Source organism: Pinus tabuliformis, chromosome 1_2 (assembly GCF_031772625.1).
Source record: "Pinus tabuliformis cultivar Carrire ecotype Pingquan chromosome 1_2, CPIR1, whole genome shotgun sequence".
Lineage (NCBI taxonomy): Eukaryota > Viridiplantae > Streptophyta > Pinopsida > Pinales > Pinaceae > Pinus > Pinus tabuliformis.
In genome coordinates, this window is record NC_142298.1 from 943,278,967 (window position 1) to 943,293,827 (window position 14,861).

General features: G+C 38.0%; 1 protein-coding gene across 1 annotated transcript in view; it reads left to right on the plus strand.

Annotated features, from left to right (window-relative positions):
- The window catches only part of LOC149209055 (protein DEHYDRATION-INDUCED 19-like), a 58,860-nt gene extending 44,833 nt beyond the window's left edge, over positions 1-14,027 (plus strand). The window contains exon 5 of the mRNA XM_089396274.1: positions 13,276-14,027. Coding sequence (XP_089252400.1) covers positions 13,276-13,387 — 112 coding nt within the window. The 3' untranslated portion in view covers positions 13,388-14,027. The remainder of the gene's footprint in view (positions 1-13,275) is intronic.
- The last annotated feature ends 834 nt before the right edge of the window (positions 14,028-14,861 follow it).

Consider the following 14,861-nt stretch of genomic DNA (forward strand, 5'->3'; position numbering starts at 1 on the left):
GTGTAGAAAAATAGATGGCTCTAAACAGCTGTAGCAGCCATGTAAGACTGAGAATCACCCAAATTTGTGAGAAATATGTCCAAATCAGCCCAAAAATACTAAGATCTGCGTACCAATAGCTGAAACTTCACAGATCTAGATAGATCTACCCTCGAACAGCTAAAAATTTGTTGGATCTGCTAATAACCGTCATCTAAACAGCCAATTTCTCATTGGATCTGTTGAAAAGTAATAATTTTGCAGTAAAAACTTTCAGATCTGCAAATCTGGGCAACAATATACTAAAAAATGACATCAGTCTGCTTCCAATTTGTCCATATTGCCAAGGAAACTGAGAAATAAGATATTTTGAGCTGTGAAGCAACATTTTCTGCACTTTCTTGAGTAATTCCATGCAATTCTGTGCGACCACACTATTGTACGACTGTTTTGTATGACCTTTGGAAATGATGGCAAAAAATGGTGGTTTCAATGAAAACCTTTTGGCGCTTTATTATGCTATGCAAATGATCCCATGATCCATCTCTATGCTGGTATCAGTGCCTTGTTTTTCATGGTTTTATGCACTCATCAATCTAATCACGCTTTTCTGTTTCTCCAGATCATCATATGACGCAAGAGAAGAGCATACTTAGTGAATTAAATTGGCTCTGTTACCATATTATGGAAACTGTGCACATAAAGAAACCAAGAAAACTCTAAAGATTTTTTTGTATTGAGTGAATAATGAGAAAGCAAAAACTTTCTTATATAGGTTTTAATGCAGTCGAGTCAGTTGACTTGATGAATGTGGCATAGACCGAAGTACACACTACAGTGAAATGTGACAAAAAACATAAAATAAACTAAAGTCCAATTGACTTTTGTAATGCCCAAGTCTAGTACCTAATTGGCCATTATTAAACTAATAAGTAATATATACTTTAATAACCACTCACTGTGCGTAGGTGGTGCAAGAAGTGGGTACACAAGTGTTTGAAACAAAGATAATATAGATTAATCGAAGCAAGTTTCGTCCTATCAAAAGAAAATGACTCTAGCATAAAATTTAAATATAGATTAATCGAAGCAAGTTTTCGTCCTATCAAAAGAAAATGATCTTTAGATCAATCCTACAAATATCAACTGTCATAATTAAGATGACCCATGTAGAGTTTGGCCCTAGTTGCCAATTTTAACATATCAGAACTGGATTATTTTTGGTGAAACCAACCTGAACCAATCGATTAAGGGTACGTACTGTTTCTGTTGAATGTTCCATACTGGAAAAGGCTGGTTCCATACTGGAATTGGTGATAAATGTCAAAACTGACCGGTTCTGTATGGAACCATCCAGCTCCATTCTGTATGAAACCATATAGCTCGTGATGGGGACAACTTGAATATTTAAAAAAAAATTGATAAAGCATAAAAAGTTAAACATGGAAACCCTAACACTATTTTAAGAGCTTCCCACCCTGCATTTGATTCACACAAGTCATTGGAGCAATTTGGATTTTTTGAGCTGAGTATCTTGGGTTGATTTGGAGAGCTGATTTGAAGAATTTATTGGGCTGATTTGGAGAGTTTTAGAGCATCTTTGTTGATGTATTTTGGTTCAGATATGGATCGCACTTTGCGTTATTTTGGTTATATGCACCCTTGCTTGCTACATACATGAGAAACTCCTCATATTTTTGTATGATGGTTTGGATTCATATGGATGCACCTGAATTTGTAATTTTTCCAAAATTTGAATATTTTATTTATTTTTTGGTTTACTGGTTTGGTGGTTTAGTTCTGTTTTCGGTTTTTGTTTAGTTTTGATTTCTGTTGTCGGGCAGTTCAATGATTGGTTCGGTTTTGATATCATTGAGAGGAATTAATTGGATATTTTAGAACTGTTTGAAATGGATGAAGAAAGTCTCCAAAATTTTGAAATAACTAGAAAAACACGCCACTGAAAAAATACACCTCATGTTGGGTGAAGTAAATTCCATCAAGGATAAGAAGATGATATTATAATGTTTACCAGCAAGGATGGGAAGTTGATATCATCATATTTACCGGGATGAGAAGATGTTGAGGTAACGCTAGTAAATGATCAATATGGTATGAAACTTTCTTGTTATCTTTCTAGCTCACGTAGCCTTACAAGTAGAGCATTGCTTACATAAGAATAAATACTTATCATCTAAAGAGTGGTACCCAACGCTCCATGGAAGCGTACATCTCAATTTGGTGAATCAGGTGAGAAGGAATATTGAAAAACATCAGCTTATGAATGAATTTTAGAAAATAATACCAATCATTGTGCCCTAGTCAACCAATAAACTATCACTACTGCATTAAATTGAACCAATGTAGTGTTAGGAATATTATCACAAAGATTCCCAAATACTAAGTGTCTCAATCAATCATTGTGGGGGACAAGAAGTAATTCAATTGAATTAGTTAATTAGTAAAATATAAAATATATACTTTTTTTGTCCCCTATATTCTCTATGTAATTAGTAGTTGTGCTTTTGCTTTTCCACATATATTTGTTTATGTTCAATCTAACATATATTCGTTTATGTTCAATCTAAAGTCACAGATCAATTGAATTAGTTAAGTAAAATATAAAATATATACTTTTTTTTGTCCCCTATATTTTCTATGTAATTAGTAGTTGTGCTTTTGCTTTCCCACATATATTTGTTTATGTTCAATCTAACATATATTCGTTTATGTTCAATCTAAGTCACAGATGACACTTACACTGGGACAGATAGACATGAGTTTTGGGCATGTAGACCATTGAAATGGGATGTGTGTATATTTTCTTTTTGTTGGTTAACCTTGGAGGTTGTTTTTGTCTTTTGTTTTGTTTATTATTTATTCTTATTTTTTTTATTTTTTATTTGTATTCTTCTATGTGGTCCATAGACCCTGGAGATCAGTGGCCGCTACATCCACAAACTACTTGTACTAGTTAGATCCACTGAAGGGATCATTTCTTGCTAGCTCAACCACAGACCCTGAACTCGCGGGTGTCGAAAGAATTGAACCCGTGACCTTTCAATTGTTGAGATTTTTTTTTTAACAAAGTTAGTTATGGTATGTGCATTCGAAGAAAAGGAGGCTAGAGCCTTGGTACAACTCTTTTGAACAAATCTAGATGAAAACAAAAGCAAAAGTCCAAGATCTGTGATGCTCTACTTTAACATGAAACTGAAAGATACCTATTTTACCTAGCACATATAGCTTGTAGATTCTTACAAATTGTTGCAACAACAAACTACATTTACAATTCATTAGCCACTATGATCGGATTCAAAGCACTATGATTTTGTTGAGGGTGTTGAAAGAATTGAACCCGTGACCTCTCAATTGTTGAGATTTTATTTAACAAAGTTAGTTATGGTATATTCATTCGAAAAAAAGGAGGCTAGAGCTTTGGTACAATTTGTTTGAATAGATCTAGATGAAAACAAAAGCAAAATTCCAAGATTTGTGATGCTCTACTTTACCTATTTTACCTACTACGTATAGCTTGTAGATTCTTACAAATTGTTGCAATAACAAACTACATTTACAATTCATTAGCCACTATGATTGGATTCAAAGCACTATGGTTTTGTTGAAATTTGTGGTGAAGCTGACTCTGTCTCCTCCTTTACTCTTTGTTGATTGATTTCTCCTCCTTCTAAGGATGAGCGCTGCTTCGATCAATGGAGCTAGAGCTCTCAACAAATTTCTTTTCAACCATGATTTGCAGAGAATGTAGGGCTTGTTCAATATGTGAGCAACGTTGATTGATCTTGTCCAGGGAGTTCCTGAGGTTGGTGCATTGGTGGAATAAAAACTCCATCTTTGAGGAGCAACGCTCCTTCCACTGGTTATGCAAGACTTTGATCTGTTCCAATTCTTTTTTAAGAGAGTTACAGTGGGGACAACCTTGATTTAGATCCATTGGATTAGGAAGGGCGGAGGATAAGAATGCGAAGTTTGGAAATGAAGATGGTGCTGACAACAAAGAGCGGAGGAAGGTTATGCTGTAGAAGAGAGGAGGATCATAGCAGGTACTGAGGACACCATAGGGTAAATGGATCAACGCAGAAGATAGAGTCTCAAAAAGAAGTTGCGTGCTGGGGCAAGAAGGGGACGATGGGGTAGATTTATGGATGAAGGGGAGCAGAGCTACTTCATATGAACCCTGTGAAGGATCGAGTGGAGATATGCGATCATGGATAAATCCAAAGAAAGCGACTTCAAGTATGAGCTCCTATCTGCTTGGGAATTTGAGCTTTGACAAAAGGAGATATGCTTTAGATTTCTGAGGAGTCTGTCAGCCTTGAGGATGGGACATATTTTGGAGTTACCATGATTCCTTTTGTACATGTGAACAAGTAGATGATTAGGGAATAAACTTAATAGAAATCTCCCCATTGATCCTGGCCTCTCTTTGGGGTCTGAAGCATGCTTTGTTTGCTAGTTCGTCTGCCTTACTATTGTTTTCTCTAAGGACATGATAATAAGCAATATCTCCTAGATTCCTCAATTGATGTTGAATTCGAGAGACTATTTGCCGAAGGTTTGCGTTTTTGGTGGTCAAACTTTTGACCATCTGATTGATGAGGATGGTCAAATTGCCAATTACAATCAGATTCTTGAGATTTCGCTCACAGAGCATCTGTGCACCCATAATAAAGCTGTAAGCCTCAATCTTGTTGTTAGGTTTAGAACCTAGCCCCTACTCAGAAGACACTGTTTCTCTTCCCAAATGATCCAAAATGATGCCACAAGTGCCAACTTGGTTGAGATTTGATTTAGAAGCGCTCTCAAAGAAGAGACACGACCTCCTAAGAGTTTTTAGCCAGTCTTTGAATTCCTGAGCTTTAATACACACCTTCCAGTTAACTAAACTGAGGGGATTTCTCTTGGGTAGATAGTCAATGCTGGAGGATCTGTCCAGGGCTAAGTTGAACCAATGTCTCTCTTCATCTTGGTAGAATTTTAATATATATTTTATTGTTCCCTTTTGAGAGAATGGTTTCCATGGAAAGGCTCCAAGTTTTGGCCAAGACTTTTCTGATTTTAGGTTTTTTATTTTGAAAGATATACTTGTTCCTTGCTAACCATAGTTGCCAACATAAGAAGGCTAGGAGGCAGGTCCAGAAATGTTTGATCATGACTTTGCTTTTGAAGGACTAAGGATAGTTTAGTTGACAAAGAATTAAAAATGCTAAGAGTGGGATATACATGGACTTGGAGGGGACTTACCAAGGCTTGCCAATTTTTGTTTGAGAAATCACAGTAAATGAAAAGGTGATGAATGGTTTCCTCGGCTTTGAAACAGAGTGCGCAGATTGAGGGACCATGAATGCCTTGTTTTCTTAGGTTGTCAGTTATGAGAATCTTCCCCTTGAGCATAGTCCATATGAATACTTTGATTTTGGGAAGGCTTTTGGATTTCCAGACAATTTTACAAAGAGGCCAGTTAGGCTGCTGTTCGAGGCTCTCTTAGAGTTTATCATATCCAAATTTTATTGAGTAGTCTCTTCTAGTTGGTATTTATTTGAAATTGTCTTGCTGCTTGAAACGAATAGGGGCCATTCCTTTGAGATGATGAAGAAGGAGGTTCCTTTGTTGGAGGAGCTAAGGAGGGACTGTAGGAAGAGTCCATCCATCCCAAGTATTGTCATGTTGATTCCAAGAAGATATTTGATCTAGATTTGAGATGCATTTATTTTGAAGCCAGAGCATGAGATGTTGAATGTCTTGGTGAGAAGATAGAGAGGGCTTACCCATAATGCTATCCGTCTAGATGTTTATTTGTTGTCCCCCTCCAGGGATTCTAGAGGTATTGGCTTGAATTAGGGGCAGAGCTTTTTTGCATAGCTTCCAAATTTGCGAGCTTGGTCTATTAGGAATCTGAGAGGTGAGAAGCTAGTGTTGAGAGACACTGAGGTATTTATGCTCTAAAACTTGCTTCCACCATGAAGTTTCTCCAGTTATTGGCCTCCATATGAGTTTAGCTCCCAGAGCTGTGTTCATCAAGCCTGGATGCCGGATGGAAACTCCTCCTTTGTCATAAGGTGCGGTTACTTGTTTCCAGCTTACCAAACTATTTTTTTTGTCTCTGTTTCACCTCTCTGCCAGAGGAACCTTCTGATGTTCAGCTCGATTTGTTTTTGAATCCCAGCCAGAGCTTGTATGATTGTGAACTGATATAAGGGAAGGGCGAAGAGGACAAACTTTGATCAAAGTGATCCTCGTAGCCAAATTAAGCCATTGCATTCCCTAGTTCAACATTTTCTTCTTCATTTTATCTAAAGCTTTTGTCCATACCTCAATCTTCATGAGACAATTTGAGATAGGCATTCCTAAATGCTTGAAGTAAGACCAATTTAATTTGAAGGGAATTCCAAGTATTTGAGAGATGCGCTGAAGATTTCGATTAGGGGTATTCCATCCAAATACGCTGCTCGTTGAATGATTGAGAAGTCCTCTCGAGGCCTTCAAAAATTGTTCCAAGGCGGATTTAGATCTTTTGGTAACAATATAAGAAGCATCACCAATGAATAAAGTATCATCGGCAAATTGGGAGTGGTTCATACTTTTTGTTGCTCTGTTGTAATGAATTCTAGTGACGAGCCCTCTTTTCCTGCTGTATTCTTGATTTCTACCGAGGGATTCAACCATTATTATGTAGAGGAAGGGAGAGATAGGAGAGCCTTGCCTAATTCCCCTAGAGATTTGAATTTTTTTTCCAGGTATTCCATTCATTAAGGGGGCGATCCATGTCCCTTGAATACAAGCCTTTATGATGTCAATGAAATATTTTGCAAATCCTAATTTGTCCAGAACAATGAGAAGGAAAGAATGTTTGACTCTATCAAAGGCATTAGCCATGTCTAACTTCAAGATGAAACCTTGCTCATTCTTGGAAAGGCTAGAATGGATAGTTTCTTGGACTAAGAGAATGTTGTCAACTATTTGCCAGTTGGGGACAAAGCCACTTTGATTGTTAGAGATTAGATGTGGGAGGAGAGCTTTGAGATGATTAGCCAAAATCTTTGTTGTGATTTTGTAGGAAGAATTGCACAAGGATAGGGGTCTGAAGCATTTAAAGGAGGTTGGCCTAGATTCTTTCGGGATTAGAGCCAAGAAGGTTGAATTTGTATTTCCTCCAATTTTATGCTTGCGGGTGAACCCAAAGAATCATTTTAAGGAGATCTTTTTTGATGAGTTCCCAAAATGAACGATAGAAAGCAATGGTGAAACCATCCGACCTTGGTGCTTTGTCGAGATGAAGGTTCCAAATCGCTGTTTTGAGTTCCTCTTCCTCTACTGGATTGGTTAGAGCAACATTTTCCTTGTTGGAAACTATATTTGGAATATGTCTTATGAACTCTTCATAGCTATTTGGCTCTTCCTCAGCTGTTAATAACCTTTTGAAATGTTGATATGCCTCCTCTTTGATTTCTTCCTGCCCCTTGATTTCTACATTCCCTTCTCTCCTTATCTCCTCAATTCGATTCTTGATTCTTCGCATTTTAGTGAGATTTTGGAAGAAGGCTATATTCTTATCACTTGCCTAAATCCATAAGCTCTTGGATTTGATTCTCCAACTTTCCTCCTCTTTCCTGTTGATTTGGTAAATCTCCCAGGAGAGTTCCTTTTCTTTGGTTTGCAACTCTATAGTGTCCTCTCTGGTTTCCATCTTTGCCTGGACTTGGTCCAACTCCTTTTGGAGTTCTATTTTCTTTTGCTTTGATTCTTTGTAGTGAGTTCTAGCCCATTATTTGAGAGTGGTCCTGGTCATCTTTAGCTTTGTTTCCCATATATATCCTGGTGATCCACTAATACCAGATTTCCATGTAGAATGCACTAGCTGCTGGACCTCATCAATGGTGGACCACAGAGGGTTGTATCGGAAAGGAAGAGGGCCCAGGTTTATGGATTCACCAAAGTTTTAGAGAAATAGGCTTGTGGTCAAAAACTATAGATGCAAGGATTTTTGTTGACACTGGATCTGATCTGGAGACAACGCTGATGTGAATCAGAAAACGGTCTAGTCTTTCCTTTATATTGCCTGGGCCTATTCTTCTGTTGCTCCAGGTGAATTTGCTATTCTTTGGGATAACATCCATTAGGTTTTGATCTGCTATAGTGCTTTCAAGAGGGTTGTATCGGAAAGGAAGAGGGCCCAGGTTTATGGATTCACCAAAGTTTTAGAGAAATAGGCTTGTGGTCAAAAACTATAGATGCAAGGATTTTTGTTGACACTGGATCTGATTTGGAGACAACGTTGACGTGAATCAGAAAACGGTCTAGTCTTTCCTTTATATTGCCTGGGCCTATTCTTCTGTTGCTCCAGGTGAATTTGCTATTCTTTGGGATAACATCCATTAGGTTTTGATCTGCTATAGTGCTTTCAAGCTTATCTATGTTTGGATCAGGCAAAAAAACACCTCCTCTTTTATCCCCGCCTTCATGGCCAAGTTGAAATCTCCTCCAACTATTATGCTTATATTTTCTTTTGATTCTAACTAGTTTGCTACGGATTGCCAACAAAGTTCCTTATCTCTGAAGTGAATTGGGGCATAGAGATTGAAAATAATGATTTGCTTTCCTGAGATTTTGTTTTTTATTTTTGTTTTGATCCAATGTTGCTCCTTGAGAGAACTGATTAGGCCCCAAGATGTTTGGTTCCACATTGTACAAATTCCTCCCGAAGCTCCTCTTGCACTTATTGCTACACCTTCAAAGTTCTTTTGTTTTTGGATTATTGAGACCATTTCTTCCTCAGTTAATTTGGTCTCTTGAAGTAGAAGGAAATTAGGACTTAGATTTAATAAGGTCTTTTGTTGCATTTACTTTGGAAAAGTGCCCGAGATCTATACAATTCCAGAAGACAAGATTCATTATTTACTATGTGATGGATCGAAAGATCCCTTGCCTCTTGCTGTCTGATTTCGCATGTTCCTGACCCCTACTCCTTTGTCTATGTAGGTGTCCATTGGTTGTTGGGTGCCCATTGCCATGTCTTTTTGTGTTGGTCCATCACGTATTTCTTTATTTGGTTTTCTTCCTGATTTTTTATGATTCTCTAGAGGGGCTAGTGTTTCTTTGGATTTGTTTCTAGTAAGAATCCTATCGAAAGAGGGGACAAGAGGGCTTGAAGGGGGGCAAGGAGAGGTTAGGAGAGGGAGAGGCAAGGGAGAGGGCAGAGATGGACTGCTCTAGCTCGCCCTCTTCGCAAGCGAGAGGAAGGTCAGAGGCAAGGGGGGCTAAGGAAGCAAAAGGATTAGAATCCAAAGGATGAGATAAATATGAGGAGGGAGGAGCATCCGAAGAAGATGGACTAGAATGAGGAGGGTCTGCTGATTTTGATGATTTGTTTCCTGATTTTTTTTACGTTTCACTGTTTCCAATTGGGTTTCTTGTGTTTTAGCTGGTTCCTCTACTGCTTGTTTTGAACATCTATTTGCAAAATGACCATATTCATGACATACCTTGCATTTAAATGGGAGTTGTTCGTAGTCCAACTATTGGATGTGAGCCCAGTTGTCGACCTTGATCTCCACAGCGTCCGGAAGGTCCTTACCCAGATCGACTTCCATGTATATTCGTGCACAAACATGAAGATTTTCTTTAGGCTCGCTCCCGTTTATCTATTTTCCGATTGCATTGCCTGTTGCTCTTACCGAGTCGTCTCCTCAGCAGTGAAGAGGAAGATGAGGGAGGCAAACCCAAACTGAGACTGCATTGGGAACATCAAGCTTTGGATCGAAGTCAGGAGTCCATCTATTCAAGTATAGGCCTTTTGTATCCATGAAGTAAGGTCCATTTCTGAAGATCAAGTCACGATCTTCCTTGGATTCAAAGTAGAAGGTGAAATATCCCCTACCACAGAAGCAGATCGAGATTTGACCTTGGGTTTTTGCAGCCCAGTTTCTTTCCACCCATTTTTGGACTATTTTTGGAGAGGGCCAAAGTCCAGTAAATTGACCAACCAAGCCACGCTCAGGCAGAGAGAGGGTAGCTCTGCGAGGCATAGCAGGAGGAAGATCAATTTCAGGAATTTCTTCAGTCTGCTTGACAAACTTGGAGACAGATAGACGGTTGCGAAGCTCCAAGCGAAGCGATGAGGATGGAAAAGGCGATGGAAACCACATCAGGAGGGGCCGCATGAGCAGAGCGAGCACCCTCTGGATCAGACTTTGGAGGGACCCTCAGGGGAGAAAACGTGGGGGAATGCTTGGTTGCAGCAAGCTCAGAGGAGGGCGTGACATAGTAGGCTATCTCCTCAATTGTTGAGAAATCTTAATGGCTATAACTAAGATGATTTCTCTTTAACTCGATATATTTTTAATTTTCTTGATTATTATCCTCTTCTCTTATTATTATGTTGTTCTTATTATCAAACAACTATCAAAACAAGAAGATCAACAATGCACAAGAACACAAGATATAGGCTGCAAGCTAGGGCCAAAACCTCTCCACTTGAGAGGAATACCCCTTTTTCTTCTCTTATAAATTCTTCAAATGACGAATTCCAAGGCCTCTAGACCAAGACCAATGATTGACCAAGTCTGACCTTTTTGATGATGTGCTTCCTCTATCCCAATCAAACCTAGTCAAATCTCTTCCGGCTGCACAACTTCGACCCCCAGCTATTTAATTGTGGCCTCTACTGCAGGTCTGAAATTTTCAGCTCTTAGTAACAATTGTTGCTTCCACATGTGTGAGCAGATTTAGGGCTTCCAAGGCTTCTCTTGACCTTTTCTTGAGTTTCTCCTCCTTCTAGGGCTTGTAGATGATCCATTTGACCTTCCTTTGACCTTCTTCCTAGAATATCCTCAACCTCGATCTTGCAACAACAAAACCCTAGCTTTCCTTCTTCGCACGAGAGAGAGAGATAACCTAAACAATTGTCCTTCGTCCTTCTTCACAGAGGTCTAGTTCCCTCCAATATATAGGCTTCCAAGGAGGACAAATGCCCTAATTGAGGCTGACTTCTTAGCGGGCAAGCTGATTTGGTCTTGGAGGGTATTTTGACACTTCTATATACAAAAATAATTCTTTTTACAAGTTACAATGTACCCGATGGGGTCGTCTTCATATGACAATAACTCTTTTGACTTCTTGACCTTAGGACAAACCCTAGAATCCCTCAGTGGGTGCTTGACCTCTAAATATTAAACCTTGAGCATGAAACCCATGCTACAAAAATAACAATAATAATTTTTCTTTCATTTTATAACATACAATAATCAAATTACAATTCATATTTATGAAGACCGAACCTAGTTACACATTTCAACATCAATAGCTAAGGTGATTTAACATCGGGAAGTCGACCAATTGAGCTAACCCTTAGGGCTAGACCCACAAAGTTTTGAACCAATGACCTTTAACATTACGCTTCATCATCGACTACTCTACATCCTGTGGGCATGTGTATTTATATATTACAATTACAAAATAAAATATAGGTGTGAAGAAGCACATTTTTAAAACATTTAGAAAACACTGGTACCACTAGTGAGTACATTGAAATGCAAGAAATTATAATTCATATAAAATTGTTGTTTAGAACCATAAACTGCAAGGGTCTTTCAACCAATGACCTATACATAAGGAGTGCTTTAGCAGTACACTCCATCAGTGATTCCAATTACAAAAATAAAGTATAGATGTAAAGAGGCAAATTTTAAAGCATTTAGAAAAGATTGATACCACTAGCTACTGCATCAAATGCAAGAAATTAGAATAAACTTAAAATCAAAGTTTAGAACTGTAACGGAAATTTTCTGAGTCATTTGATGTCATAAAAAATCAAAATATATTATATAGATGATAGATAAGATCATAGATGGTTATGATACCAAGGCTATAGATGGGGATGTTAATGGGAAATGCAAAATAGGATATAACCACATGGGAATTAGTGAAAACTGTATTCCCAAGTGATTCAAAAACAGATCAGGGGACTTTGTAGTAACTTAATTACAAGGAGGAAGCTTTAAAAGCTCAGCTTGATTTTGAGTGAGTAAGTTTAGCTTGAATTTAATAAGTTGATGCTCGACTGATCACTTGGCTAAGGTTGCGGTGTAAGTTTAGCTTGAATTTAATAAGTTGATGCTCGACTGATCACTTGGCTTAGGTTGCGGCTGATCAGGACTGTCTATCATATATTTGTAAGTTTTTTTGTGCAGATCTCTCTTTTCCCACAGTTTGAATATTTGATAAACAACTAAATTTGCCATATTGAAGAATCTCATACCTTGTCATTCGACGATAACTAAAATTATCAAAAGTGACATGATCTAGTATTGGTTCAACTAGATTCAAGTTAGTGCCAACTCAATGTTTTTGTCCAAATCTGTATTATTAGGAAATACATCTCATATCTTAGTCCTTAAATCCCTCTTCCCTCATACAGTATATAAGATATAACTTCGAGTGCACATACACCATTGTAACTGCTATGCATTGCTCAAACATGTGTCATTAAAGAGCATGCATATTCTAGGATGTTCTCTGATTCCTCTCACAACAAGAGGATGATTTAACTTGATATAGGAGTTGCATGAAGCACTCGTAGAATAGTGCATGCTATGCCATGTGTTGCCCACCAAGCACAAGGCATCTTCAGCCCCATATCTTTAGACATATAATAGCCTTTGAATCTGTCAATGCAAGTGGAAAACACTAGGAATCCCAGCTCAACATTGTTAGGGGTGGTTATGTCTTGATATGTCTTGCTAGTTCCCAGATTTTTGTGATTTTGTGTTTATTAGACTTGAGCGAATAGACGGGATTTTGTATTGACTTTGATATATCATTTATGTCTTGACATCCACTACATATATATTGGTGTTTTTTCTTTTCTCCATATTTGTGTACCAATGTGCTTATTTGATTTTGCTATTTGCTTATATTTAAAAAATTAAAAGAATGAATTTATTTTGTAATTTTAATGCTTGCTGTGGTTTACTGTTTTTTCCACCTATTGTCCTGTTCTCTGTAGCATCGGTGATATTTTTGCCACATTTTCTGATGTCCCATTGTACATAGGATATGTGTCTTTTCTTGTCATGCTTAGTAACTATCGTGGCATGCATTTTAGTTTGCTTGTTGCATGATTTAATGGTTTTCTCTATGCTCTTTTGCCCACTATCAATATCCACAAATATCTGCATGTGCATTAACTCACATGCCATGCCTCTTAATGATTTCTGCTGCTTTAAAAATATTTATATCTTGGTTATTCTGATTGTTTTTTCTTTCATTCTTTTGCAGTAATGAGCCATCATTGAGTTCAGAAGAGAGGGCGCAGAAGATAAAGCAGGCAACTTTAAGAGCAAACTTTGTTCAGCAGTTGGTTATGTCCACACTGCTTGCTGACGAGTAAGTACCAGGAATTTTCATAAAACAAGGTTAAACCAATAAGTATATATTCTTGTCCAAGTTTCAGGTTCAGGGCGTGCTGAGAAACACTCATGCATTTCAGGAAGATTAGAAAACAAGGGCAAGAGTAGCATCATTGACATTGTGCTATTTCCTTTGCACCTGACTTTGGATCACTGGCTTAAAATATGGCTGATTTAGCCTTGGAAATAGTAAATACTTGCAAGGAAGTCACAAGGGGCGCTGTTATGCTATGCCCTTATAGTTCCACAATATTTGGTGGTTAGCCTCTTGCATTGCATGTTCAAAGGTTAATAGTCGCATTTGGTAGCCAGTATGTAAGTAGTGATGATCCTTTTCTAATCAATCTTTGGCCATGTTTGGGTGGGTTACCCAAGAACATGGTATGCAACGTTGTATGTTTTTTTCCTTTCTAAGTTGGATTGAAACATACAGTGGTGTCTTTTGCATTTGTGGGTATGGGAATATGAGCTGAAAGGGATTTTGCGTGTCATCTTTCAATTGCATTACAATTTCACATTTGAAGAAAAAAGCGGGATGACTAGAGATGATACAGAGATCTGTTTTAGGCAGAGTTGAATGAAATAAAATATATTGGATAAACAAATTGCCAGATTATGAAATCTATCTGAATGTGCGTTGAACATGAAAATACTATTCAGTTGAAGTAAGACATTTAATTGACCAAGTTTTGATGCTTTTGCATGTAGGAAATTGAATTTTTTTACACTGAAAATATATTTTGCATGGTTATGTCTCTAATCCCGTTTTCTTGTGATCCACCATATTTTGTTTCTGGCAAGGCAGATTTCATGTTCTGAAGAAATATGACCTTGATTGATTATCACATGACTGTTTGAATGATGGACTTATTTTAACCGAAATCCTGTTACTGTTAGTGTCAAGAAGTAACTTCTACCAGACAAGGAATGTTTCTGTTTAAAGTTTGGTGCTTGAGGATGTCATTTCTGGTTAAACTTTTGGCATAAGTGCGAGAATGAATATTTCTATTCAATAGGCACCCAGTTATTGAGTATTGTTTCGCTCAAGCACATTAACCTTAGTCTTTGGGTCAATGATGTGGTATTACTAGTTGGAATTTGAGACGTAGACAACTGGATTGTCTAGATCTCTCCAAGACTTTGGGGTTGTGCGTACCAAAGAGTATACTGTCTTGGTGATAACCCAGCTAGTACAAAAATCAGCTGAGCAGAAATAATGAAAAACGGTTGTAAATGAGCCAACAAGGACTTTCTGGGTTATATATATATAAGTGGGGGCCAAGTTTTTCACATGGTCCATGTCCACGAGTCGAATTTGTTGACCCGACAATGACCTGTCGAGTACTGGCAGGTCAAACTCGTTCCTGACGTGTCAAACTCGCTAGTGGACGGGTTCAATATTCTTGTTCTGGCAGGCCATAGGGCATGACCTGCCAATCCAGGTCAAAACCGGTA